The following is a 27,587-nucleotide window of genomic DNA, read 5'->3' as shown; positions in this document are numbered from 1 at the left end:
TTTCTATTATATCATGCCCGATGATCTACACCTCATGAATGTTCAGTTTTTAAAATTTGCCATCTTTAGGACTTCCCTGGTGGCGCAGTGGTTGAGAGTCCGCCTGCCAATGCAGGGGACACGGGTTCGAGCCCTGGTCTGGGAAGATCCCACATGCCATGGAGCGGCTGGGCCCGTGTGCCACAACTGCTGAAGCCCGCACACCTAGAGCCCGTGCTCCACAACGGGGAGAGGCCACCGCAATGAGAAGCCCACGCACCGCAACGAAGACCCAACGCAGCCAAAAATAAATAAATAAATAAATTTATTTTAAAAAAAAATTGCCATCTTTGAGTTCTTTTGTTTTGCTTTCTTTTTGGAAGATGCACTAAGCGCACAACTTATAACCCTTCTTTAGAATAGTTCCCAAAGGTATGAAAATTATGGGAAATCAATATTTTTGTTCTAAGTCGTTGGATGGTAGGTAAATTTCTCCCAAATGTTCTACTGTGCAAAGAGATAAGAGGTCAGAGTTGAGAAAAGAGACAGGAACATACAATTGCCAGTACAATATTTGGATAATTTGACGCTATCCGGGTAACCTTGACCCCGGTGACACATGATTTTGCAACCTCCTGGGCCTGCAGGTTCAGCGTTAGTAGAGTCCTTCCCTACCTTGACCAATTTCCGGAACAGTTGCAACTCTGGAAGAAAGCCCCAGAGGTGCTTATACAGAGGCTGTTTCCCCGGTGGCGTGGCAGCAGCTGAGTGACAAACAAACCTCCCACAGACTGGACCAATGGCAGGTATGGCAGAGCTGAAGTGAGAAACTCACCAGCAGTCCCCGCAGCCTTTCATTTCCAGAAGGCTGAACACACCAGCCGGGGATGGGCTTTTTGAACATAGAAATAATTAGGATATATCCGAGGTGCATTTAATATATGATTGTTAATGATGGTGTTACAGATCTGTAACATTTTCCTGTGTGTATTACTCCTATGTGCATTACAAAACAGTTGCTTCCTATATTTAAAAATCGAAGGATGGGCATTTCATTTAATCAGTGCACAAAAATGCAAATCAGAAGAATTCTGTTTGGATAACAAGTTCAACATCTTATTAAATATCAAAAAATAGAATAAAGAAACAGAGAATCTGTGACTCGATTTTGTGTTGACCCAAGAAGTTCTGTTTCTAGTATATCTGCTAGAAAAGGATAAAATACATATAGCAGAGGAAACTGAGTTATTTACAAGGAACACCCAAAAGTTAGCATGTCTATATGTTGCCTTACCACTCTTTTTATAACCACCCAAGTAATTGAGAGCCAAAATATCATGAACCCTATCTCCTTTCTACAGCTAAGTATTTTGGTGCTTTAAATTGATTGATCTGAGTACAAAACATCACAAGTTTGTATTCTCAAATTAACAATGTTTTTCTTCTAAAATATATTTTTGAGTTACTAATTTTAATAGATAATTATTGAAAATAGACAGTAGTAAATACAGTAATTTATTTCGATTAGTTCTTCCAGAAAAGGTGCCATTTTAAACAATTTTTTTAAAATAGCAACTATGGAAATAGGTTTTAATGTACAGAATAATAAAGAAATTCTTTATTTTTTAAAAAATAGGGGAGATCAGAAGTTAAAGCTCTACTTTAGAGAAGAATGCCAACAAAATATAGCAAGAAAGACAGAAAGAGAATATCATCATTTTGTAAACACCATAGCAATAATTAATTAAGATGAGACTCACTGATTTATACTAAAATCACTGAGTGAAATGTTGGGGACGAGATAGGCTAATCTCCCACAGATTACTTATTAATTACAAAGGGAAAAGGTATGTTTACAAAGGAGAAATCTGACTGACACACCTTAACCGAGAGATCGAGCTTATTGTCACCAATAGGAGGAGAGTCTGAGGTCATGTGCTCCTTGATGTGATGCTTTGTGAAGGACACTCATCCCCGTGTGGTTCCAATGACCCTAAATACTAGACCTGAGCCTGATGACGAAGAAGAAACTGTACAACCCCAAACTGAGAGGCATTCGGCAAAACATCTGACGTGGATTCTTCAAAATTAGCAATGTAATGAGAAGACAGAAAAAAAACCCAAAAAGCAAAAAATAAATTAATGGGTAGGGAACTGTTCCGGATGAAAAGTGAATAAACAGAAATGACAAGGAAATAAAATCCATAATCCTTGATGGGATGTTGAATTGGGAAATAAAACATTATAAAGTTTGATTGGGGAAGAATTTAGAAATGTTCAGTATGGGATGTATACTAAATAAGAGTGCTGTATCAAAGTTAAGTTTCCTGAATGTGATTTTTATATCTTATTTACACAGGAAGATGTCCCTTTTCTTAAGCAAGAAGAGGAAGTTTCACTTAACGAGGAAGATAAAGCAAATGTGGGAAAATGTTTAAAATTAATGAATTACAGTAAAGAGTACATAGGTATTCACTGCGCAGTTTTTGCAACTTTGCTATAAGTTTGCATTTTTCAAAATAAAAGGTTGGAAAAATTACAGTCGTTTTCTTATATCATGATGGCATGTGTGTAATGAAAGTGCAAGGCTAGGGCAAACTTTTTATTCATTCAACATATTTGTCGACTGCTTCCTACCTACCAGATGGGTAGATCCACAGCAAATACAACGAAACAGCCAAAGAGCCCGGCCCTCGTGGAATTTACATTCTTCCTCTTCAGGTCTGAGCTTTCTCCGCTGTTGAATGAGTGAGGGTGGGAGTGTGGCATAGAGGGTTGGCCTTGGTGGCAACATAAGGTCCCTTTCTGCACGAAATGCTATTGTTTTAGGTCTGTGAATTTATTTGCTTTGAATAGGTATGATAGAGTAGCCAATTTCTTCCGTTTAGTATTTTATAAAAAATATTGTAATGAATACAAAAACACTAACCCACAATGCTTACATACAGGGCATAAAGAAAATAGCAGTTCTGGTTTTTGTCTTAATACAAACCCAAAGCAAGGCAGCATTAAAGTATTTATTAAGAACATGCTAAGCTGTGAGTTTGCTTTGTTTTTCCCTTCCAAGATTATTAAGAAAAATATCTACTTCCAATAAAAGAAAAGGTATTCTTTACACTGTTTTCCTTTGCAGACCCTGTAGTCGTATCAGATCTGTCTAAATCTAAAAAAGAAATTGCATCACTATTAATGGTTATGCATTGCCCCAAAGAGATAGTAAAATACAAGTTTTAATTCAAAGCTAAATTTAAAAGTAGTAGCTAAAGATAACTTTTTTATACCTTTAGATGTATGCCTATTCAATCGGATCAAAAATTTTATTAAAAACACATAAGATTTTTTGAAGAACACCATAAAAGTGTGTCTGTATAACTGGTGGTGGGCCAGAGCATACTTCTCTAGACACTGCATAAAACTCTGAATGTTGTTTATGCTCTGGATTCAAATGCAAGGTCAGAGAAAATGGTTTCTTTCTCCCCTATCCACTCTCGTTATTTCATCCTTTGCGGTCTTCCGTGGTAATGAGCGGTTTGCTGCTGCTGATGCTACTTGAGCAAGGGTGGTAGATAGCACTAATTCAGAACCCTCTAGATTCCCCCTGGATTTGGCTTTGTCATTGAATTCCCCATTCTTTTGTTTGTGAGCGTGTTGAGGGGTGGTGATGCGAGAAAGCTGAGGATCGATCTTTGGCCAAAGGCATCTGCTCTGCAAACCAAGGGCGTGAGCAGGGGAAGCAGAAGGAAGGAAAGCGGAAGGGTCTGTGTTTTTATTGAGCTACTTAGAGAGTTAATAACAAAGAAGCAAGCAGAGGTCGTTGAGGGAGAAGGATGCTGGGCTTTGATTTCGAACAGGGGCGGTGAAGGCAAACGCTGGGGTGGGGGGCGGCATTTCCTCGCCAGGCAAAGATGGAGTGCAAATTTACTACACGTCGCCAGAGTAGAGGGAGGTGATGGTGAAATACTTTTTAAACGAGCGGAGAGGAAGAAAATGCAACAATGTTCATCCTAAAGTAGACGAGGCATCCATGAGGCGGTATCAGAGCCCTGCAAGCGAGAGCAACCAAAATTATCTATCTTATTTTTATTTTTACTTTTCAAAACCATTCTATTAAAGTATAGTTGGTTTACAGTGTTGTGGGAAATCACCATTTTTAAATGTCACAGAAGAGAGGAACACGTGAGCAAATAAAAATGAGGCTTTTTAAAATTGTATTCTTTATCAAGTAAAGGGTAGGCACGACGGGAGAGATCTTGCTGGCCTTCTTTCCTTTCTGTGTTTCACTCTCTTTTTTCCCTCTGCGCTGAGGCCCTATGCGGAAGCAACTAAAGGTTGTGAGCAAGGGAGAAGAGGAAGTGAAACTGAAAGGAACGTCAAGAAAATTTCTGGTTATGCCTGAGCCTTGGTTAAATCACGGTGCAGGTAAAATACGGCTTTGTAGGCCCTCTTTCTCTCTCTTGAGTTTCCTTCCAGCGCTCTCCCCCCCAGGGCACCCATGTCCCGCTGCCCAGGTGCATTATTGGCCCCCGCAGGCAGTCTGTTCCCAAACTGAAATCAGCCAAAGACTCTGCCCCTAGAAGTCCAACCAGTGAGTAACTGACAGGACACTGACATGTAACCTCCAGGATGCTGCGGAAAGACGCCCAGGAGAAGAAAGGAAGGGCGGCCGGCAAGGGAAGGAAGGGTCATCAGGTATGTCAGGAGCACCTGGATTTTGACAGACTGTAACTGAAGCTGCGATTAACCCCAAGGAGAGCTCTCGGAGGGAGAAACGCATAGTCGTCGTAAGATTGACCCTCTTCCTGAAGTCTTTAATTGGATGCTTGGGGAAGTCTCCCTGGGACTTTCATTTACATCTCTTGAAATTTCTTAGTTTGTTTCCATATAAGACTAGTTTCAACTTCGCGTCCTGAGTTTCCAAGAAAATACTTGTGACTCATATCTAACCATGTTGATGGTTAGAGGTTATATACTTGTAAAATGTTACCATGGCGCTTCTAAAAGGCTCTGAGATACACGCAATTCCTCAGTTCTGTCAGGAGATGGAGCCATTTATACGCAATAATGCATATTCTCCAGTTTATTATTTAATATAAAAGTTCTAATAATTTCTCAAAAGTGTTCATATGAACCAATAATTAGCCTTTGTGCTTTATTGAATTTGAATGCTTTCAGCAATCATTTCTTCTCGAGGAAATATTCTCTGGTGCTTTATTTTATCATTTTCATTTGATTACTATTTCTGTTTAAAAGAGTTTCATCTGTGATTTAGAAAGAAACTTCAACAAGGAAAAGACATCTTTGTCCCCACAGATTTCACTCCAGCTGCATTTTGATTCAAAGTGATGTAAAGAGAGGTAGAATTGAAAACTAAGGAGACGATCTCCGGTGAGTCTCCTGAGATTCAATTAGCCTGGTCCATTAGAGGTGATTCTAAAACCACAAGTATTCGTCGAGGTTGTCCCTCTAATTCTGAGAAAATGGTTGCCTTAATTATGTTTTTTGGTTTCACTCTACAATAGCTTCTCCTGAGTCCATAAATGCCCATAGCTGGTTCTGCCAGCATTTTTGGTTTGCAGATTATGTGCTTTATGGGGCAAAACATAGCAACACAAACATTGAAACTGCCCCACGTTTCACAGCCTCGACTGCTGTATTTTATACAAAGGCCACACAATGAGTGTGGTTATTGATGAAAATTGGTTAGACCTCAAGAACTCCTGCTTACTGAAATTGGGGATGGAGCAGATTGGGAAAATAAAAGCCCAGGCTAAGAAAGGTGTAAAATCCTCAGAACAGTTACAATTTTCATCTCTAGAAGCGAGAAATTAGCAAAGGAAAAGGGGGTTATATTTTTCATTGGGGAAATTTGACTTCCAATATTCCTTGGATATAAGTCATACAGCTTCTGTTACTTAGGAAAAAGTCATTTATATGAGGAAGTCGAATATATGTAGTTTTAAAATATTCCTACATGCTAGAACCTGTTTTTTGTTTGGTTTGGTTTGGTTTGGTCTGATTCTTATTTATCATGTGCCTACAATTTTTATTTCAAAATACAGCAAGACTTGTTCAATGTTCCTCAAAATGCTTCTGTAAAGATCAGTATTCAATGCAAGGGCCACTTGTAGTAATTACATAAGAAGTATTATTGGGAAAGTAAGAAGTTTCCAGTAGGCTGGTAGGCTCTTTATTAAACCAATTCTAACCTTCCTCACAGTAATACATCCCCTTGTTTCTTCACCATTCATCTAAAACAATATTTTTGAGAACTCTTTTGAAACCCTAGCAAGAGATAGAGAACACTCCAGGAAAGCGCAAGCAGTTGTCAAAGGGTAGATTTATATTAAACGAGCTGATTTTTGTGTTTTTTTGTTTGTTTTTTAAAGATTTCTTTTTTTTTTTTTTTGATGTGGACCATTTTTAAAGACTTTATTGAATTTGTTACAATATTCCTTCTGTTTTATGTTGTTTTTTCTGGCCGTGAGGCATGTGAGATCTTAGCTCCCCGACCAGGGATCGAACCTGCACCCTCTGCATTGGAAGGCGAAGTCTTAACCACTGGACCGCCAGGGAAGTCCCTAAATGAGCTGATTTTTGACAGATCAACTTGAAACATATTTTTCAAGGTAACGCTTGCAACCAGCAATACTTTGGTTGGCCAGTTACTGATTACTAGGTCACTCTTCCCCTGTGGTGGGAAGGGTGCCAGATTCCTTGAGACTGAGTTGTCCTTCTGTCAGAGGAAATCCTCCACATGTGTTTGTTGCTAATGGCTAAATAATATGTAAAAGAGCATTATTAAATTTATTTTGCTCATGAACAGTAATAATAGCTTTTCAGACATTTCTGCTTTTGCTATGGGACTGTGCAGTTACTTTAAATACATATGTGTGTGTGTGTGTGTGTGTGTGTGTGTGTGTGTACATATAATATATACACACATATATCCTAATTCAATATTTTTTAAAAAAACAGTTTGTGGTTTGTGGAGCTATTATAAAATGTTGGTCCAAAGTCAAGCTAATCAGACTAATACACAATTTCTTGCTTAGTTTACAGTCTCTGTAAAATAATCATAATATAATTTGGAATTGTGTCCTAACACTTTGCAGATGAAATGGAGTCCCTTAGAAAATGTTCATAGGAGTCTCTTATATATCATTATATATCCCGTGACTTAAGCTTACTTAGCTGATTGATTAGAAACCTATGAAATATTAACTAATGATTTAATGAGACCTTATGGAAGCAAATTAATGCTGATTCGTTGACATAAAGAATGCTTCCTGAATTGAAGCAAAGGATATAAAGGTTAATTCACCTAATTATGAGCATCTGTGAGACTATTAAGGACTCATGTCTTAAATGAGAATCTTAGACAGGAGCCTTTGCCAGTTACCACATCGCCACTGAATTAGCAGAATAACAAAAGGAGCTAATGTGAAGTGAGCACTTACCACGGTCCAGGTAAGGTACCGAGCCATCGCCAGGTGTTCTTTTATTTACTAAAACAGACTCATGAGGCAGAGATTGTCGCGCCCGTTTGCCAGGAGAGATGCAAAGTATTAGAAAGATTAAGACATTGGCTAAAGTACCACAGTTTCCCAGAACAAAGCCTGGACCAGAGGCAATTTTTTAAAGATCATGAGCTATTGTACACAACCCTTTCAGGGTGGGCTGCTATTGAAAATGCAACATTAATGGGGCGGCACGAATAGGGTTGCATGAGCAAGAGACACCCGCGGAACAGCCCCACGTTCTCATCAGACCTCGGTGGTCCACACTTCCTGACTCCTAAACGATCCGTGCCCCATGGGGCCGTCCATGAACAGCCTTGTCATTGCCTGTGGTCAAGATGAATTTTGAGTCCTCATGTGTACCCATAAAAGGGGAACATGTTTAAACCTAAGTGGGTTGTATTTTTCACATACAGCATTAAGGTTCCCTAACTAATTCCTTGTTTTGTTTGTCTGTTGAATTATTTGATTAAACTTAAAGACTCTTAGAAAAGATAAAGCTCTGCCTTTCAAAGAAAATCTACCACCTCGCACTGACTGCAAGGAGTTTGACCATGACTTTGCCATTTCCACTCCTTCCATGGGGTCCACGACATTGTCCGGAACCACAGTAGAATTCGCAAGGTGGTCCCAGCTCCATGGGGCTCATGGTCTGGCACATCTATAGCCGTCTGGCCAACTACTTCAGGTGACCCCCCCCCCATGACATCTACAGAGGTGCAATGTGTGGAGAAGACAGAGTTCCCAGCCGTGACCTTCTGTAATTTAAACAGGTAAAAATTACTTTTTTTAATAATAACAAATCTCAAAAGGACCTTCGAGACAGCAGAGGAGTAAGACACAGAGATCACCTTCCTCCCCACAAATACATCAGAAACACATCTACATGAGGAACAACCCCTACAGAACACCCACTGAACGCTGGCAGAAGACCTCAGACCTCCCAAAAGGCAAGAAACTCCCCACGTACCTGGGGAGGGCAAAAGAAAAAAGAAACAACAGAGACAAAAGAATAGGGATGGGACCCGCACCAGCGGGAGGGAGCCGTGAAGGAGGAAAGGTGTCCACACACTAGGAGCCCCTTCGCGGGCGGAGACTGCGGGTGGCGGAGGGGGGAGCTTCGGAGCCGCGGAGGAGAGCGCAGCCACAGGGGTGTGGAGGGCAAAGCGGAGAGAGTCCCGCACGGAGGCTCGGGGCCGAGCAGCGCTCACCAGCCCGAGAGGCTTGTCTGCTCCCCCGCCGGGGCGGGCGGGGCTGGGAGCTGAGGCTCGGGCTGCGGTCGGATCGCAGGGAGAGGACTGGGGTTGGCGGCGTGAACACAGCCTGAGGGGCTAGTGCGCCACGGCGAGCCGGGAGGGAGTCCGGGAAAAGTCTGCAGCTGCGGAAGAGGCAAGAGACTTTTTCTTACCTCTTTGTTTCCTGGTGCGCGAGGAGAGGGGATTCAGAGCGCCGCCTAAACGAGCTCCAGAGACGGGCACGAGCCGCGGCCATCAGCGCGGACCCCAGAGACGGGCGTGAGACGCTAAGGCTGCTGCTGCCGCCACCAAGAAGCCTGTGTGCGAGCCCAGGTCACTCTCCACACCGCCCCTCCCGGGAGCCGGTGCAGCCGCCACGGCCAGGCTCCTGTGATCCGGGTACAACTTCCCCGGGAGAACGCACGGCGCGCCTCACGCTGCTGCAACGTCACGACGCCTCTGACGCCGCAGGCTCGCCCCGCCTCCTCCGTACCGCTCCCTCCCCCCGCCTGAGTGAGCCAGAGCCCCCGAAGCAGCTGCTCCTTTAACCCCGTCCTGTCTGGGCGGGAACAGACGCCCTCAGGCGACCTACACGCAGAGGCGGGTCCAGATCCAAAGCTGAACCCCGGGAGCTGTGCGAACAAAGAAGAGAAAGGGAAACCTCTCCCAGCAGCCTCGGGAGCAGCGGATTAAAGCTCCACAAACAACTGGATGTGCCTGCATCTGTGGAATACCTGAATAGACAACGAATCATCCCAAAATCGAGGTGGTGGGCTTTGGGAGCAACTGTAGACTTGGGGTTTGCTGTCTGCATCTAATTTGTCTCTGGTTTTATGTTTATCTTAGTTTAGTATTTAGACTTTATTATCACTGATAGATTTGTTTATTGATTTGCTTGCTCTCTTCCTTTCTTTTACTTTCTAAATTTTTAAATTATTTTAAATAATATTTATATATTTTTTATTTTAATAACTTTATTTTATTTTATTCTTTCTCTCTTTTTTTCCTCCATTTTCTTCTGAGCCATGTAGCTGACAGGGTCTTGGTGCTCCAGCCAGGCATCAGGCCTGAGCCTCTGAGGTGGGGGAGCCAAGTTCAGGACATTGGACCACCAGAGACCTCCAGGCCCCACGAAGTATCAAACAGCAAGAGCTCTCCCAGAGATCTCCATCTCAACGCTAAGACCCAACTCCACTCAACGACCAGCAAGCTACAGTGCTGGGCACCCCATGCCAAACGACTAGCAAGACAGGAACACAGCCCCACCCATTAGCAGAGAGGCTGCCTAAAATCATAATAAGGCCACAGACACCCCAAAACACACCACCAGACGTGGACGTGCCCACCAGAAAGACAAGATCCAGCCTCATCCACCAAAACACAGGCACTAGTCCCCTCCACCAGGAAGCTACACAACCCACTGAACCAACCTCACCCACAGGGGGCAGACACCAAAAACAACAGGAACTACGAACCTGCAGCCTGTGAAAAGGAGACCCCAAACACGGTAAGTTAAGCAAAATGAGAAGACAGAGAAATACACAGCAGATGAAGGAGCAAGGTAAAAACGCACCACACCAAACAAATGAAAGGAAATAGGCAGTCTACCTGAAAAAGAATTCAGAGTAATGATAGTAAAGATGATCCAAAATCTTGGAAACAGAATGGAGAAAATACAAGAAACGTTTAACAAGGACCTAGGAGAACTAAAGAGCAAACAAACAATGATGAACAACACAATAAATGAAATTTAAAATTCTCTACAAGGAAACAATAGAAGAATAACTGAAGCAGAACAATGGAGATGTGACCTGGAAGATAAAATAGTGGAAATAACTACCACAGAGCAGAATAAAGAAAAAAGAATGAAAAAAATTCAGGACTGTCTCAGAGACTTCTGGGACAACATTAATAGGACCAATATTCGAATTATAGGGGTCCCAGAAGAAGAAGAGAAAAAGAAAGGGACTGAGAAAATATTTGAAGAGATTACAGCTGAAAACTTCCCTAATATGCGAAAGGAAATACTTAATAAAGTCCAGGAAGCACAGAGAGTCCCATACAGGATAAATCCAAGGAGAAACATGCCAAGACAAATATTAATCAAACTATCAAATATTAAGTACAAAGAAAAAATATTAAAAGCATTAAGGAAAAGCAACAAAAAACATACAAGGGAATCCCCATAAGGTTAACAGTTAATCGTTCAGCCGAAACTCTGCAAGCCAAAAGGAGTGGCAGGACATATTTAAAGTGATGAAAGGGAAAAACCTACAGCCAAAATTACTCTACCCAGCAAGGATCTCATTCAGATTCAATGGAGAAATTAAAACCTTTACAGACAAGCAAAAGCTAAGAGAATTCAGCACCACCAAACCAGCTTTACAACAAATGCTAAAGGAATTTCTCTAGGCAGGAAGCACAAGAGAAGGAAAACACCTACAATAACAAACCCAAAACAATTAAGAAAATGGTAATAGGAACATACATATCGATAATTACCTTAAATGTAAATGAATTAAATGCTCCAACCAAAAGATATAGACTGGCTGAATGGATACAAAAACAAGACCCATATATATGCTGTCTACAAGAGACCCACTTCAGACCTAGGGGCACATAGAGACTGAAAGTGAGGGGATGGAAAAAGATATTCCATGCAAATGGAAATCAAAAGAAAACTGGAGTAGCAATTCTCCTATCAGACAAAATAGACTTTAAAATAAAGACAGTTACAAGAGACAAAGAAGGACACTACATAATGATCAAGGGATCAATCCAAGAAGAAGATAGAACAATTGTAAATATTTATGCACCCAACATAGGAGCACCTCAATACATAAGGCAAATGCTAACAGCCATAAAAGGGGAAAACTTTAACACCCCACTTTCACCAATGGACAGATCATCCAAAATGAAAATAATTAAGGAAACACAAGCTTTAAATTATACATTAAACAACAGGCACTTAATTGATACTTGTAGGACATTCCATCCAAAAACAACAGAATACACTTTCTTCTCAAGTGCTCATGGAACATTCTCCAGGATAGATCATATGTTGGGCCACAAATCAAGCCATGGTAAATTTAAGAAAATTGAAATCATATCAAGTATCTTTTCCAACCACAATGCTATGAGACTATATATCAATTACAGGGAAAAAAACTGTAAAAAATACAAACTCATGGAGGCCAAACAATACACTACTAAATAACCAAGAGATCACTGAAGAAATCAAAGAGAAAATCAAAAAATACCTAGAAACAAATGACAATGAAAACACGAAGACCCAAAACCTGTGGGATGCAACAAAAGCAGTTCCAAGACGGAAGTTTATAGCAATACAGTCCTACGTCAAGAAACAAGAAACATCTCAAATAAACAACCTAACCTTACACCTAAAGCAATCAGACAAAGAAGAACAAAAAAAACCCTAAGTTAGCAGAAGGAAAGAAATCATAAAGATCAGATCAGAAATAAATGAAAAAGAAATGAAGGAAAAATAGCAAAGATCAATAAAACTAAAAGTTGATTCGTTGAGAAGATAAACAAGTTGATAAACCATTAGCCAGACTCATTAAAAAAAAAAAAAAAAGAAGACTCAAATGAACAGAATTAGAAATGAAAAAGGAGAAGTAACAAATGACACTGAAGAAATACAAAAGATCATGAGAGATTACTACAAGCAACTCTATGCCACTAAAATGGACAACCTGGAAGAAATGGACAAATTCTTAGAAAAGCACAACCTTCCAAAACTGAACCAGGAAGAAATAGAAAATATAAACAGATGAATCACAAGCAATGAAATTGAAACTGTGATTAAAAATCTTCCAACAAACAAAAGCCCAGGACGAGGTGGCTTCACAGGCAAATTCTATCAAACATTTAGAGAAGAGCTAACACCTATCCTCCTCAAACTCTTCCAAAATATATCAGAGGGAAGAACACTCCCAAACTCATTCTACAAGGCCACCACCACCCTGATAGCAAAACCAGACAAAGCTGTCACAAAGAAAGAAAACTACAGGCTAATATCCCTGATGAACACAGATGCAAAAATCCTCAACGAAATACTAACAAACAGAATCCAACAGCGCATTAAAAGAATCATACACCATGATCAAGTTGGGTTTATCCCAGGAATGCAAGGATTCTTCAATATATGCAAATCAATTAATGTGATAAACCATATTAACAAATTGATGGAGAAAAACCATATGATCATCTCAATAGATGCAGAAAAAGCTTTCAAAAAAATTCAACACCCAATTATGATAAAATCCCTCCAGAATGTAGGCATAGAGGGAATGTACCTCAACATAATAAAAGCCATATATGACAAAGCCACAGCCAATATCGTTCTCAATGGTGAAAAACTGAAACTATTTCCACTAAGATCAGGAAGAAGACAAGGTTGCCCACTCTCACCACTATTATTCAACATACTTTTGGAAGTTTTAGCCACAACAATCAGAGAAGAAAAAGAAGTAGAAGGAATCCAAATCAGAAAAGAAGTAAAACTGTCACTGTTTGTAGATGACACGATACTATACATAGAGAATCCTGAAGATGCTACCAGAAAACTACTAGAGCTAATCAATAAATTTGGTAAAGTAGCAGGACACAAAATTAATGCACAGAAATCTCTTGCATTCCTATACACTTATGATGAAAAATCTGAAAGAGAAATTAAGGAAACATTCCCATTTACCATTGCAACAAAAAGAATAAAATACCTAGGAATAAACCTACCTAAGGAGACAAAAGACCTATCTCCCGGAAACTATAAGACACTGATGAAAGAAATTAAAGATGATACAAACAGATGGAGAGATATACCATGTTCTTGGATTGGAAGAACCAACATTGTGAAAATGACTATACTACCCAAAGTGATCTACAGATTGAATGCAATCCCTGTCAAACTACCAATGGCATTTTTTTACAGAACTAGAACAAAAAATTTCACAATTTGGATGGAAACAGAAAAGACCCCAAATAGCCAAAGCAATCTTGAGAAAGAAAAACGGAGCTGGAGGAATCAGGCTTCCTGACTTCAGACTATACTACAAAGCTACAGTAATCAAGACAATATGGTACTGGCACAAAAACAGAAATAGAGATCAATGGAACCAGATAGAAAGCCCAGAGATAAACCCACGCACATATGGTCACCTTATTTTTGATAAAGGAGGCAAGAATATACAATGGAGAAAAGACAGCCTCTTCAATAAGTGGTGTTGGGAAAACTGGACAGCTACATGTAAAAGAATGAAATTAGAACACTCCCTAAAAACATACTCAAAAATAAACTCAAAATGGATTACAGACCTAAATGTAAGGCCAAACACTATAAAACTCTTAGAGGAAAACATAGGCAGAACACTCTATGACATAAATTACAGCAAGATCCTTTTTGACCCACCTCCTAGAGAAATGGAAATAAAAAGAAAAATAAACAAATGGGACCTAATGAAACTTAAAACTTTTGCAAAGCCAAAGAAACCATAAACAAGACAAAAAGGCAACCCTCAGAATGGGAGAATATATTTGCAAATGAAGCAACTGACAAAAGATTAATCTCCAGAATATACAAGCAACACATGAAGCTCAATAGCAAAAAAACAAACAACCCAATCCAAAAACGAGCAGAAGACCTAAATAGACATTCCTCTAAAGTAGATATACAGATTGCCAACAAACACATGAAAGGATTCTCAACATCATTAATCATCAGAGAAATGCAAATCAAAACTACAATGAGGTATCACCTCACACCAGTCAGAATGGCCATCATCAAAAAATCTAGAAACAATAAATGCTGGAGAGGGTGTGGAGAAAAGGGAACACTCTTGCACTGTTGGTGGGAATGTAAATTGATACAGCCACTATGGAGAACAGTATGGAGGTTCCTTAAAAAACTAAAAATAGAACTACCATACAACCAGCAATCCCGCTACTGGGCATATACCCTGAGAAAACCATAATTCAAATAGAGTCATGCACCACAATGTTCATTGCAGCTCTATTTACAATATCCAAGACATAGAAGCAACTTAAGTGTCCATCAACAGATGAATGGATAAAGAAGATGTGGCACATATATACAATGGAATATTACTCAGCCATAAAAAGAAATGAAATTGAGTTATTTGTAGTGAAGTAGATGGACCCAGAGTCTGTCATACAGAGTGAAGTAAGTCAGAAAGAGAAAAACAAATACTGTATGCTAATGCATATATATGGAATCTAAAAAAACGGTACTGATGAACCTAGTGGCAGGACAGAAATAAAGATGCAGACATAGAGAATGTACTTGAGGACACAGGGTGGGGGGAATGGTAAGCTGGGACAAAGTGAGAGAGTGTCATGGACATATATACACTACCAAATGTAAAATAGATAGCTAGTGGGAAGCAGCCGCATAGCACAGGGAGATCAGCTCGGTGCTTTGTGACCACCTAGAGGGGTGGGATAGGGAGGGTGGGAGGGAGAAGCAACAGGGAGGGGATATGGTGATATAAGTATACGTATAGCTGATTCACTTTGTTATACAGCAGAAACTAACACAACATTGTAAAGCAATTATACTACAATAAAGATGAAAAAAATAATAATAACAAGTCTCTATAACTTTGCTAGTATAACCTTTCTTGGATGACTGAAATAGTTTATTGTTTGCTATTTAGTATACACAAAACCACTGAAGGTCTTAAATTGTACTGAAATACTGAAATGTAAGGGGCTAAGAAGCTTATTGATTTCTTCTCCATTTTCCTTCTTTTATTCCTTCTTTCCCTCCACAGTTATATGTTGGGCTAAGCAACAAGCCCTGTGGTTAAATAGATGTACAAGTATTTATCCTTGCATTGAAAAAATTTGTTAATTTACAAAAGAGAGAGAAACATTAGCAATCACAATGCAGTATGTGTGGCGATTATAGATTACATTAAACGTGTGTGCAGGGGCTCTGAGAGCACAGATGACATGTGACAGTCCCTTCTGGGTGTCACGGAGTGTGAGTGTCAAAGGATGTCCAGGCAGTTTGTAGGGGGAGATGACGAATAACTTGAAGATACAGAGAAGCACTGTGCTAAAGTATGGAGATGTGAAATGCTTCAACGTGTTTAGGGTGAGACGTTTATTGTAATAGAAACGCACCCAGCTCCATGGGCGTGTGACCTGTGCTCACCCTTGGTTTACTGCTCTGCTGTTGTTGAGCCCTTGACCACAGCTCCCTGCAAAGAACTGTATGTCCCTGGCTGTGCCCCAGGTCTCCCATGGGGAGGGCAGCTTCCCCACGAGGCCGTCCATGAAAAGCCTTGTCACTGTCTGTGGTCAAGCAAGAACGGCTGCACATAAGATTTTCACCTGGGGGAGGTGGAGGTGGCTTCCTTCAGATCCACCACTGATCAGCTCTTTTACCATGGACAAGTCACTTCACCTTTTTAGGCTTCAATATGTGTGCGTACAAAATGATGTAATATCATCTACCTCACATGCTTGCTGTGTCATTAGATCAGGTAATATATACACCATTTTGTCTCATCCCTGGGGTGTTGTTTGGACAGGTGCTCAATATACAGTAGGTATTATAGCATGTTCCTGTGATTTTTAGATATATATCAATATATGTATCAAGGTCCCAAAAAGTAGAAGTAAATCAAATGCCCCCAAATATTTTCAATACTTTTGCTCTGTACTATTTTAAATGGTATGTGATCTAACGAAAGCAAAGATTGGTTGAAGATATCCTTTATTAAAAGAAAATGTGTTTATCATCTTGAGAACAGCAGTGTGAGGACCCTCACAGATCTTTTCCCCAGAGAAACAACCATAACTGGTAAACTGTATTTAAAAAATTAACCATTTAGAATTTAACAAACTCCTACAACTCAGCAGCAAAAAACAAAAACAAAAAACCCTAAGAACCCAATTTAAAATGTACTGAGAACTTGAATAGACATTGCTTCCAAGAAGGCATACAAATGGCCAACAGAATATGAAAAAATGCTCAATATCACTAAGCATCAGAGAAATGCAAATCAATACAACAATTAGATATCACCTCAGACCTGTCAGGATGGCCATTACAAAAAACAAAAGACAAGAAATGTTGGTAAGGATGTGAAGAATTTGGAACCCTTGTACACAGTTGGTGGGAATGCAAAATGGTGCATCTGCTATGGAAAACAACATGGAGGTTCCTCAGAAAACTAAAAATAGAGATACCACATGATCTAGCAATCTCAGTCTTAAATTTTTATACAAAATAATTTAAATCAGGGTCTCAAAGAGATATTACCACACCCATATGCATTGCCTAAGATCTAGAAATAAACTAAATGCACATTGACTGACAAATGGACAAAGAAAATGTAGTATATGCATATAACAGAATATTATTCATCTGTGAAAAAGAAGGAAATTCTGCAATAGGAGAGAATGTGGCTAAACCTTCAGGATGTTATGCTAAGTTAAATAAGTCACAGAAAGGCAAATACTCATGATTCCACTTATGTGAGTTGTCTGAAATAGTCAAATTCATAGAATCAAAGGTTGCAATGGTAGTTGCCAGGGTCTGGCAGGGGGCTGGGTATAGAAATAGGGAGCTACTAGTCAACAGGCATAAAGTTTCAGGTAGTTAGGATAAATGAACTCCAGAGACTTGCTGTACAGACTTGCACCTAGAGTCAACCATCCTGCATCCCACACTTTCATTTGTTAGAAGGGCAGATCTCATGGGAAGTATTCCTATCACATAAAATAGCATGTTTTAAAATTTTGCAAAAAAAAGAGAAAATCATTGAATCTACTACAATAATTAGGATATAATAAAATGCACCTAAATATTTATATATAAAAACAGCCATTTAAAGTATCTGGAAGTTGTCCTCAGGGAATATAACAAATGAAGACATACTTATTCAAGAAAATCCACTAAATCTCAACCAGAACAGGGAGAGTCCACAGAACCTGAGCCACAAACACTCCCCCCTTCCCCCTTTCTGTCCCAGCATGACAGGAGGTCCGCTCCAGCTGGGTTTGACCAAGAAGTCAGGGCTTTTCTCCTCCCAGCTTCTAGTCAAGGGCTACACTGTGCCCTGGGAAACACAGGTGGTCAACATTCATCATCCAACCCGGCTCAAGTCACAAAGGCTAAATTCCAGACGACCACAGTTAAGAGGCTGAGGGCTCCCTTCTTTATGTGACCCCCACTTACAGGGTCGAAGCTCTGTCTAAGGCCTGGTAGGTTGAGATAATCACCCTCATCCAGCCTGCCCAAGGATGGAGGCTCCACCTTGAGAGTGACAAAGTCAGAAAACCAGATACCTCTTCCCTGCCCAGAATCCTCCTTGTAAATATTTTGCTGGGTGGAAAAGGAAGGCCATAAGAAAAATGAATTTTGAAGCTCTCCCCAGAGGAGCTCTGTTTTGAACAGAGTGTGGTGAAGTTCAAGCCTAAGGGTGCTCGCAAAAACACCATATATTCTGGTGGTAAAGCAGTTAAGAGGAGGCTAGTGGGTCTATAAAAACAAGCTAAACCACAGGCCAGTGGTTTTCCAATGAGAATCCAGGAAAGAGGCACACAAGAAGAGTCCTCCTGGGGTCAGAAGAACTCTCAAACACTGGCCTCAAACTCTTCTGTAAAAGGGCCCAAATTTAATCTGATTAGACTCTGGAGAAATTTATGACCCAGGTTATTGTTAAAAACAATACAGCATAAGAGAATTAAAACACAAGCCACAGAATGATAGAAATTTTTGCAAAAGACATATCTGATGAAGGACTCTTATCCAAAATATACAAAGAACCATTCAAACTTAAAAAAATAAGAAAACAACTTGATTTAAATATGAGCGAAAAACCTTAACAGATACCTCATCAAAGAAAACATGCAGATGGCAATTAGCATATAAAAAGATGCTCTACATCATATCATCAGGAAAATGCAAATTAATACAACAATGAGATACCTATTAGAATGGCACACCTATTAGAATGGCCAAAATCCAGAACACTGACAACATCAAATCTTGGTGGAGATGTGGAGCAAAAGGAATACTCATTCATCCCTGGGAGGAATGCAAAATGGTACAGCCACTTTGGAAGGCAGTTTGACATGCTTTTTTACAAAACTAAACATACTCTTACCATATGATCCAGCAATTTTGGTCCTTGATATTTAGCCAAAAAAGTGGGAAAATTCTGACCACACATAAACCTGAACATGAATGTTCACAACAGCTTTATTCGTAATTCAAAAATTTGGAAGCAACCAAGATGTTCTTAAGTAGGTGAATGGATAAATAAACTGTGGTACATCCAGACAATGGAACATTATTTAGTGGTTAAAAAAAATATGAGCTATTAAGCCATGAAAAGATGAGGACACTTAAATGCATATTCCTAAGTTTAAAAAAAATTTTGAATCTAAAAGGATACTTACTGTATAATTCCAACCATATGACGCTCTGGAAAAGGCAAAGCTGTGGAGACAGTAAAAAGATCAGTGGTTTCCAGGGATCAAAGGAGAGGGAGGGATGAGTAGGCAAAGCACGGAGGACTTTTAGGGCAGTTTTCATACTCTGTGTGATGCAATAATAGTGGAGACATGACATTGTGTACTGGCCAAACCCACAGAATGTACAACACCAAGAGTGAATCCTGGTATAAACTCTGTCTTTGGATGATGATGATGTGCCCATGTAGGTCCATCAACTGTGACAAACGTGCCATCTGGTGGGGATGTTGATAATGGGGGGAGGCTGTGGTAGCTGGGAGCAAGCAGTATATGGGGAGCTCTCTGTACCTTCTTCTCAAATTGCTGTGAACCTGGGCTTCCCTGGTGGCGCAGTGGTTGAGAGTCTGCCTCCCAATGCAGAGGACACGGGTTCGAGCCCTGGTCTGGGAAGATCCCACATGCCGCGGAGCAACTAGGCCCGTGAGCCACAACTACTGAGCCTGCGCGTCTGGAGCCTGTGCTCCGCAACAAGAGAGGCCGCGATAGTGAGAGGCTGGCGCACCACGATGAAGAGTGGCCCCGCTCGCCGCAACTAGAGGAAGCCCTCACACAGAAACAAAGACCCAACACAGCCAAAAATAAGTATAAATAAATTTTTTTTAAAAATTGCTGTGAACCTGAAACTTCTTTTAAAAATGAAGTCTACGAAAAAAAAATTGAGCCAGCAATTAGTGGAGCCTAGCTCCTGGATGTGATACCAGTAGAGGCAGATGGCTTAACAGGGAAGTTAGGGGAAGAGATGATCAGATGAGCCAGTTAAAGCAACTGCCATCAAAAGATGACTCTACCACTGCCTAAGGCTGTGCCCTCTAGGAGTGACATCAGAATAGCCCATCCATCACTAAGCAAAAAATAATTTTTAAAAAAGGCAAACAACAGCAATTCCTGGGGGAGGAAGGATTATTACAGTGGTGAAGTAGTGCCTCCCCAAAAATTCATATCTACCCAGAACCTCAGAAAATATTAAATATTTTCATATATTCATATGAAAATAGGGTCATTGCAGGTGTAATTGGCTAAGATGAGATTATACTGCGTTAGGGTGATCCCCAGATCCAACGACTGCTGTCGTTAAAAGGACAGAAAAAGACACAGAGATATTGAGGGAAAAAGCAGAAACTGGCATCATGCTTCCAGGAGCCAAGAAATATGTGAGGCTGTTATAACCTGGATAAAGCAAGGAAGGGTTCCCCAGAGCCTTTGCAGGGAGCATAGCCCCACTGACACGTCGATTCCAGAATTCTGACCTGCTGAACAATGAGAGAATGAACTTCTGTTTTTTTTAAGGTGCCAAGTTTGTGATAACTTGTTATGGTAGCCCTAGTAAACTAATAAGATTGGTATCAAGATTTGCTACTGTATATTATCTGAAATGTTAAGTTTTCAACATCAAAAAAAAAAAGCAAAGTAAAAGGAAATTATGAACCCATACACAGAAAAATGAAAGTCAGCAGAAACTGCCCGGCTTAGATATCAGACTTAGCAGATGAAGGCATCAAAGCAGCTATTATAAATATATTTAAAGGACTGAAGAAACCGTGATTAAAGACATAAAGGAAGCTATAATGGCAATGTCTCATCAAATAAAGAATATCAATAAGGACATAGAAATTATACAAAGGGCCAAATGGACATTGTGGTGTTGAAAAGTACAATAATTGATATGAAAAATTCACTAGATCCATGAGGTTCTCAGCAATAAATTTGAACTGGCTGAAGAAATAATCAGTGAACTTGAAGATAAATTGACAAAGTATGTGATCTGAGGAACATACAGAAAAAAACTAACACAGGAAAATGAATAGAGCCTCAGAGAAATGGGGGATACCAAAAAAGCATAAAAATATATGCAAAACGGGAGTACCAGAAGAAGAGAGAATGGAGCAGAAAAATACTTTTAAAATATGTGTCAAAACTCCCCAAATTTGCACAAAAGCAATAGTCTACATATCCAAAAAGTTCAACAAACTTTAAGAAGGATAAATGCAAAGAGATTAACAGCCAGACACATCATAATGGAAACAATGACAGCCAAAGAAAAAGAAAAAAAAAAATCTTGAAAGTAGCCAAAAGAAACCAACTCATTACGTAAAAGGGGATCCAATAAGGCTGACACCTAACTTCTCATTATAAACAATAGAGGCCAGGGAGTTGTGGGATGAGATTTTCAAAGTACTGAAGGAAAAATGTGCCAACCAAATATCTTATATCTAGCAAAAATATATTTTAAAAATGAAGGCAAAATAAAGACCTTCAGAGAGAAACAAAAGCTGAGAGAATTCATTGCTAGCAGACCCATCATACAAGAAATACTAAAAGGAAGTTGTTCAGGCTGACAGCAAGTGAACTCAGAGAGTAATTCAAATCCATATGAAAAAAAACACAAAAATACCAGGAAATGTATTTTTGCAATTTTAAAAGACATTAGAAATGTGTATTTCTTCTCCTTTCTTCTCTTACTTGATTTGAGTCTCATGCTCTACCAACTGAGCTAGCCGGGCATCCCTCTTACTTGATTTAAAATGCAAGTGTATAATACGTAGGCTATAACATATTTTTTTACAATAACAGCATAAAAGGTGGAAGCAAGGCAGTATTGGAGTAAAGAAATGACACCAGACGGTAACTTAAATCCACAGAAACAAATGAAGAGAACCAGAAATGGTAAGTAAAAAGGTTAATATGCCATGATCTATAGATATTTACTTGATTTATTTTCTTCTTTCATCTTCTTTAAAATACATAAAATTATATAAAAATATCGATATAATATGTACAACATTAATACCAAAAAAAGTGGGAAGAGAAAATAAACTATATTGGAATAAGTATTATTATTTAATAATAAATAAATAAATAACATGTTTTAAAATTAATAAAAGGATTTAAATTTTAAAGTAAAAAAATGAAAATTTAATGCAAAAAATAATCAGTAGAGACAGATTATAGGAACAAAAGATATGAGACATATAAAACAAACAGAGTGGCAGATGTAAATCTAATATATCAATAAGAAAGTTAAATTTGAGTGGGTTAAGCAATACAATCAAAAGTCAGAAGTTGTCAGACTGTATTAAAGAAACAAGACATACTGTATATTCAAAGATGCAGATAGAATAAAGGAAAAGATGGAAAAAGACATGTGCAAAGAGCAACTATCATAAGGAGTGGCTATCTTACTGTCAGACAAAATTTAAAACAATGTGTTACTAGAGATAAAGAGGGTCATTTTGTAATGATAAAGGGGCACTCTATCAGGAAGATATAATTCACCGAATATATTTGGATACTTCAGTACTGCAGTCTTAGTAGAACAGCTAGGGAGAGAATCTACAAGGAAATAGAAGACTTTGAAGACTTGAAAATCCATCTAAGCTGACAAGACGCAAGAGACATCTATAGATCACTACCCAGCAACTGCAGAACGCACGCTCTTCTTGCGCGCACGTGGAATGCTCTCTCGGGTAGGTTGTAGCAAGACCGTGGAACAAGCTTCAGTACTTTTAGAAGATTTGAAATCATTCAGAGAATGTTCAGCAACTATCAATACAGGAGAGTGCAATTAGAAGGAAGAAATTTGAGATATTCACAAACATATGGATATTAAACAGCACACACCTAAATAACCAGTGAAAGTGAAAGAAAAAAATCGCATGGCATTAGACAGCACTCTGAGATGAAGCCTTGCGGACGGGGAAATGCATGGCTGTCAACACCTGGATTCAAAATGAAGAAAGATCTCAAAGAAAATATTTAATACTCTAGGATTTTAGCACTTCCATGTTTCTAATGAAATCTTAACTTGTATAAAATTTAATTTATTTTGCATAGCTCAAATCTCAAATCAATGATTTAGACTCTGGTGTTAGATGGTGGCATTTTAAGAAAACTGATAGTGTATCCTTCAGTTAGACATAGTTAACGCCCAGACGAAAAGTGAGATTCAGTCGTCTAGAAACTAAAATTGTAGAAGAGGAAAATTCTTAATTATAAGAGAATTACTTATAGGTGACAGATAACTAAGACTTCATCAGTACAGTGGTGGTTAGAGACTTTTTCAACGCCCAAAGTCTAATTTTACGAATAGACACTTTGAATATCAGTTCACCAGCATCTCACCAACATTGTTTAGCAAATGATTGACAGATCAGGAAAAGAACTTAAGTTGTCTATTGTCTGGTTCTCAAAGCCTATTGTCTTCAAATATTTTAGCTCATGTGCCATATAAAGGAACTTTAAAAAAACTATGTATTTCACTTGCATATTTTAAATTGGCATCTAAAATTTTAACCATAGCTTGAAATAACTTTACTTCTTAGTTTTAGAAGATCAAAAATAAATGTTATGAGATAAAATACGATAAGGATTGACTGTAATAGGAATAAATATTTCATATGATTTCATAAAGTTTTAATTACTTTATTGATATAAATACAGAAATTTTTAATCTGTGGACTTTGACTATCACAATAATCTGCAAGTAGCAAATAATAATCCAGTTACATTTAAAATAACAAATTTCACCATATTATTTCAGCTTTTGTCAATTCAGAGGATCCCAGTAAGGGCTCAGATACCCTATGTTTAATGCCATGCTTTGCCCTAACCAGAAGCATGTGCATATCAGGCCAAGACAAAGTTTAAGGAGCTCTGCTTAATTCTTAGAGGGGTCTTCCACTGATGTTTGCCTTTGTCAGGGGCCCTGAAATTGTTACACACCAGGGCGCATTAAATGCTGAGATTTGTGATGACTGACAGGGAAGAACTCTTTCCTAAATTGGAGAAGATCCACTGTGAATGCAGCCTCTTCCTAACCTCTGAGTTAGAGTGGAGGTCTGGAAATTGATTCCAATTTCCAGTGCACTTGGGTCTGTTTCGGTGGGACTCAGTGCAGAGCTGAGTCAGGCATCGACGTGGACTTGAGATGAAACTTACTTGTTTGGGTCATAATCTGGGCAAGTGTAGTTAGAGGTATTAATACAGCTAAGAAGGACAGGCTTGGGAATTGGTGATCAGTTGTTAAATTGTTTTAACAAATCGATGTATTTTCATTGCTTTCTTTTACTAGCCTTTTATCAACATCTGTTAAATGAAGGAGTAACACAGATTATAACTAAGCAAGGTTTCTGAAGGAATATATTTGGAAGGGTTTTGGGGTTTGCATTAAAGGTGAAAATAAACTCGGAGCAAAACACTTTGATTTTATGCTGAACAATATATCTCACAAAATTTATCAATTCCTTTGTTCCAAATATTGTTAGACTTTATTAAGTTTAATTCACCCACCTACATTACCCTCACGGTCTCAACTATTATTAGTATAATAAAAAAGCTTCTAAAGCAATGTTCTAAAAAGCTCTCCTCTTTAATCTTTTAACTTATTGTATTCATACCTCCTACACCTGTGAGAGTTTCTTCATTTCTCTGCATAACCATTTTGAAAAGAACCCAGTGAACATTATATGGGGCAGTATTAGCTGAGCCTGTGCAAGATCCAAAGTCACGGGGCTCTGGAGCAGATCCTTGGTGCCTGTCGGTCAGAGAGTTAGAAACCTGAAGTAGGCTAAAGCTCCATCCCCCAGTTTAGAGCTAACACTGTTCTCCCCCCTGGAATCTGTTGCTAATGTAGGTTTTTAACTCCCCAAAAGATCACTAAAAAACACTTTTGCCCCAGAAAATCAAGGTTGTTAGATGTACTGTAGTTAGGTAGAAAACCACGATGATGGGGGGCTGAACAGGATCTCTAAAGAAAGGGGGAGTCAAAGAGAATATTTATAGGGTTCTGGGACCTGGGCTGGTGGTTTTAAGACAGGCCTTAGCAGGCTCAGAGCTGGTTACTTAAGGTATTCTATTAAGAGCTGGTCAAAAAAGCAGTTTCTCATCTCTAAAATTATATGATATTGGTTTGGGATTTTTTTTTCCTATTTTTGGTTTTGTGTGTGCCCCACCTTGACTGAAAAAGGGTTCAATGTGGCTGTCATGAGAGAGAAAAATTACATTAAAGACAAAAGGAAAGTGAAAACAAAATATAGAATCTGGGACATAAAGGGAGACCAAGAGCAAAATCACGCACAAACCCTGCACCGCACGTCCTGTACGCTCACCAAGAGCGGGCACGCGTTTTATTCTATGTTGCCGGGCAACCAATTTGAAGAGAGGAAGTTTGTTCAGTTTCAAGATGTATAATAATAGAATATTGTATAATATACTATCCAAAATATGAAAATACCAATCACATTTTCAAAGAAGTTAGGGTATGAATATATAAGAACCATACATAATGCAAAGCAAAAATTGCTTAACAAAATAAAAGAATTACAAGGTACTTATTAGGGCAAACAGATTACTTCTGCTATGATTGACAGAAAATCACTTTGACGATAATGAGACATTCATTCAATAAATATATACCTTACACTCACTGAATTCCAGGCACTCTTCTAAATGTTTTAGGAAAAATAACGTAATCATACAAATGACAGCTTGAGGTGGGTTGTATCAAAATATATCTATATATTAACCCATATCACTTATTAACATACACCAGTTGTATAAGTGGGGAAACGGAATCACAGTCAGATGAGAAAATGTGCTAAGTCATACCATGAAGTTGCTGTGACAATCAGGGCTCACCCAGAGGAGCAGAACCTCTATGACTGACAGAGAATAAGGGGTTTATTCTAGGGATTCAGCCCGCTAAGTCACAGGGCAAGCAGACTTTGCAGGTCTGCTGCCTCTCCTTTCTAACTGCTGCTTCTAATCAACAATTAGAAAGGAAGACAGATTTGAAGTGAGGGAAACAAACACGAGCTGGGAATGTGTGTTTCACCTCCGATCCTGGTGGTACCGGTGACCTGCAAGGTAAGTGGGCACCTGCTCCAGGTTGCGCCCTGGCTTGACGCAGGATCTGAAGAAGCTGTAGGCGGGGGTCGGACAGGGCTGGGGGAGTGCAGGCTGGCTGCTGTCCCCCGCAAACCAGCTGGGGTCGCAGATCCACACACACAGTGTCCGTGAGCAGCCAAAGCTCCTGCCCTGCAATGAACGGCAGGTTCTAACCAGATGCAGACAAGAGGGAAAGGTTTAGAAATGAGAGTTGCAGGGTCGTCACACGGACTCGGCCCAGAGAATGGTGGAGCTTGGATGTGAATCCAGGAAATCTGAATCCTAAACTATGTTGCTAACAATTACCCACCCACCTCTCTCTTGATGCTGGGGTGTGGAGACCGTTTGGATGTATCCAGAGCAAAGTCTGGGAGGTAGTCTAGGTAAACGAAACTATATGCAGAAACACAAGGTAGATTGCAGGAGGTGACAAAGACGTCTTAGGAATCCAGTTTTGCTTGAATGTAGCATGAATGAGGGGAAATGTAGGAGATAAGATGGAGAAGGTGCTAGGGTTCAGATATTGTCTTCTAGATAATAAGTGTTTATTATTCTAAATATTGCCTTTATTCCTGCTAATAGGTTCCAAACAGAAGCTGCAGCCACATTTGGCGTTATTTTTTTCTTACGGAATATCGTATCCAAAGTCCTTCATCCTCAGGAAATCAGTACCAATTCCACTGGCTCTAAAGAGGCTATTGATTTTCTTGCAAGCAAGCAAAACTTCAGCATTAACGCAGTTTGTCAAGACAAATGGTTTTTATCTGAACAGTAGCACTTTGTTAGAATGTGACTTTTTTGGAAAGCCATGGGGCCCAGAGGTAATGATTCAATATTTCTTCAAATTTTATCAATATAATAAGCTACTTCATTGTATCATTTTGCATTGAGGTAAAGTTTACTCCTGTGGGGAATCAATCTAAATTTGCTCAAAGATCAAATGTCATTAGCTCAGCCTTATGACATCAGGGGGTGTGAATACACATGAGACATGCTTCCTTTTTCATATAGTTAGATAAGAAAAGATAGAGTACGGAAGTCTTTGGTGATCTTTCTTGCAGGACAGTCCTTTTAAAAGGAAAACCCTATCCGTGATTCCAAATCCCAGCCGAGGATTCAACCAACCACAGACCTTGTAGTACTGTAGCACATATTTATTGAAAAAAATGGGTCCATGCAGTTTGAACCCCTGTTGTTCAAGAGTTAACTGTGTATGAAAATGTCTCAATTATATAATCATATACAAATTGACAAATGCATATTACAAAAAAGGAAAACTGTTGTTGAATACAGACAAAAATCACCAGATTGCCTATTCTCCCTGCTATATCTGCATTCTCACTTAGGCACTGTTATCAAGAAAAGAAAGTTATAGCAATTTAAACCTCAGAAGTGACCAAAATACCCAACTGATTGTGTTTTCTTTGGTTTATTTTCATACTGG

The 27,587-nt window shown here is 39.3% G+C and overlaps 1 protein-coding gene across 1 annotated transcript in view; it reads left to right on the top strand.

Annotated features, from left to right (window-relative positions):
- ASIC5 (acid sensing ion channel subunit family member 5) overlaps positions 1-27,587 on the top strand; it is a gene marked incomplete at its 5' end in the record, with an annotated part of 50,145 nt that overhangs the window by 6,526 nt on the left and 16,032 nt on the right. The window contains 7 exon segments of the mRNA XM_082389958.1: positions 7,978-8,012; positions 8,015-8,068; positions 8,071-8,124; positions 8,127-8,184; positions 8,186-8,269; positions 26,726-26,876; positions 26,878-26,964. Coding sequence (XP_082246084.1) covers positions 7,978-8,012; positions 8,015-8,068; positions 8,071-8,124; positions 8,127-8,184; positions 8,186-8,269; positions 26,726-26,876; positions 26,878-26,964 — 523 coding nt within the window.

The sequence above is a fragment of the Balaenoptera borealis genome (assembly GCF_965194805.1).
Source record: "Balaenoptera borealis genome assembly, chromosome: 4".
NCBI lineage: Eukaryota > Metazoa > Chordata > Mammalia > Artiodactyla > Balaenopteridae > Balaenoptera > Balaenoptera borealis.
The sequence above is the reverse complement of the archived record's forward strand: the minus strand, read 5'-3'. Positions and strand labels throughout refer to the sequence as shown.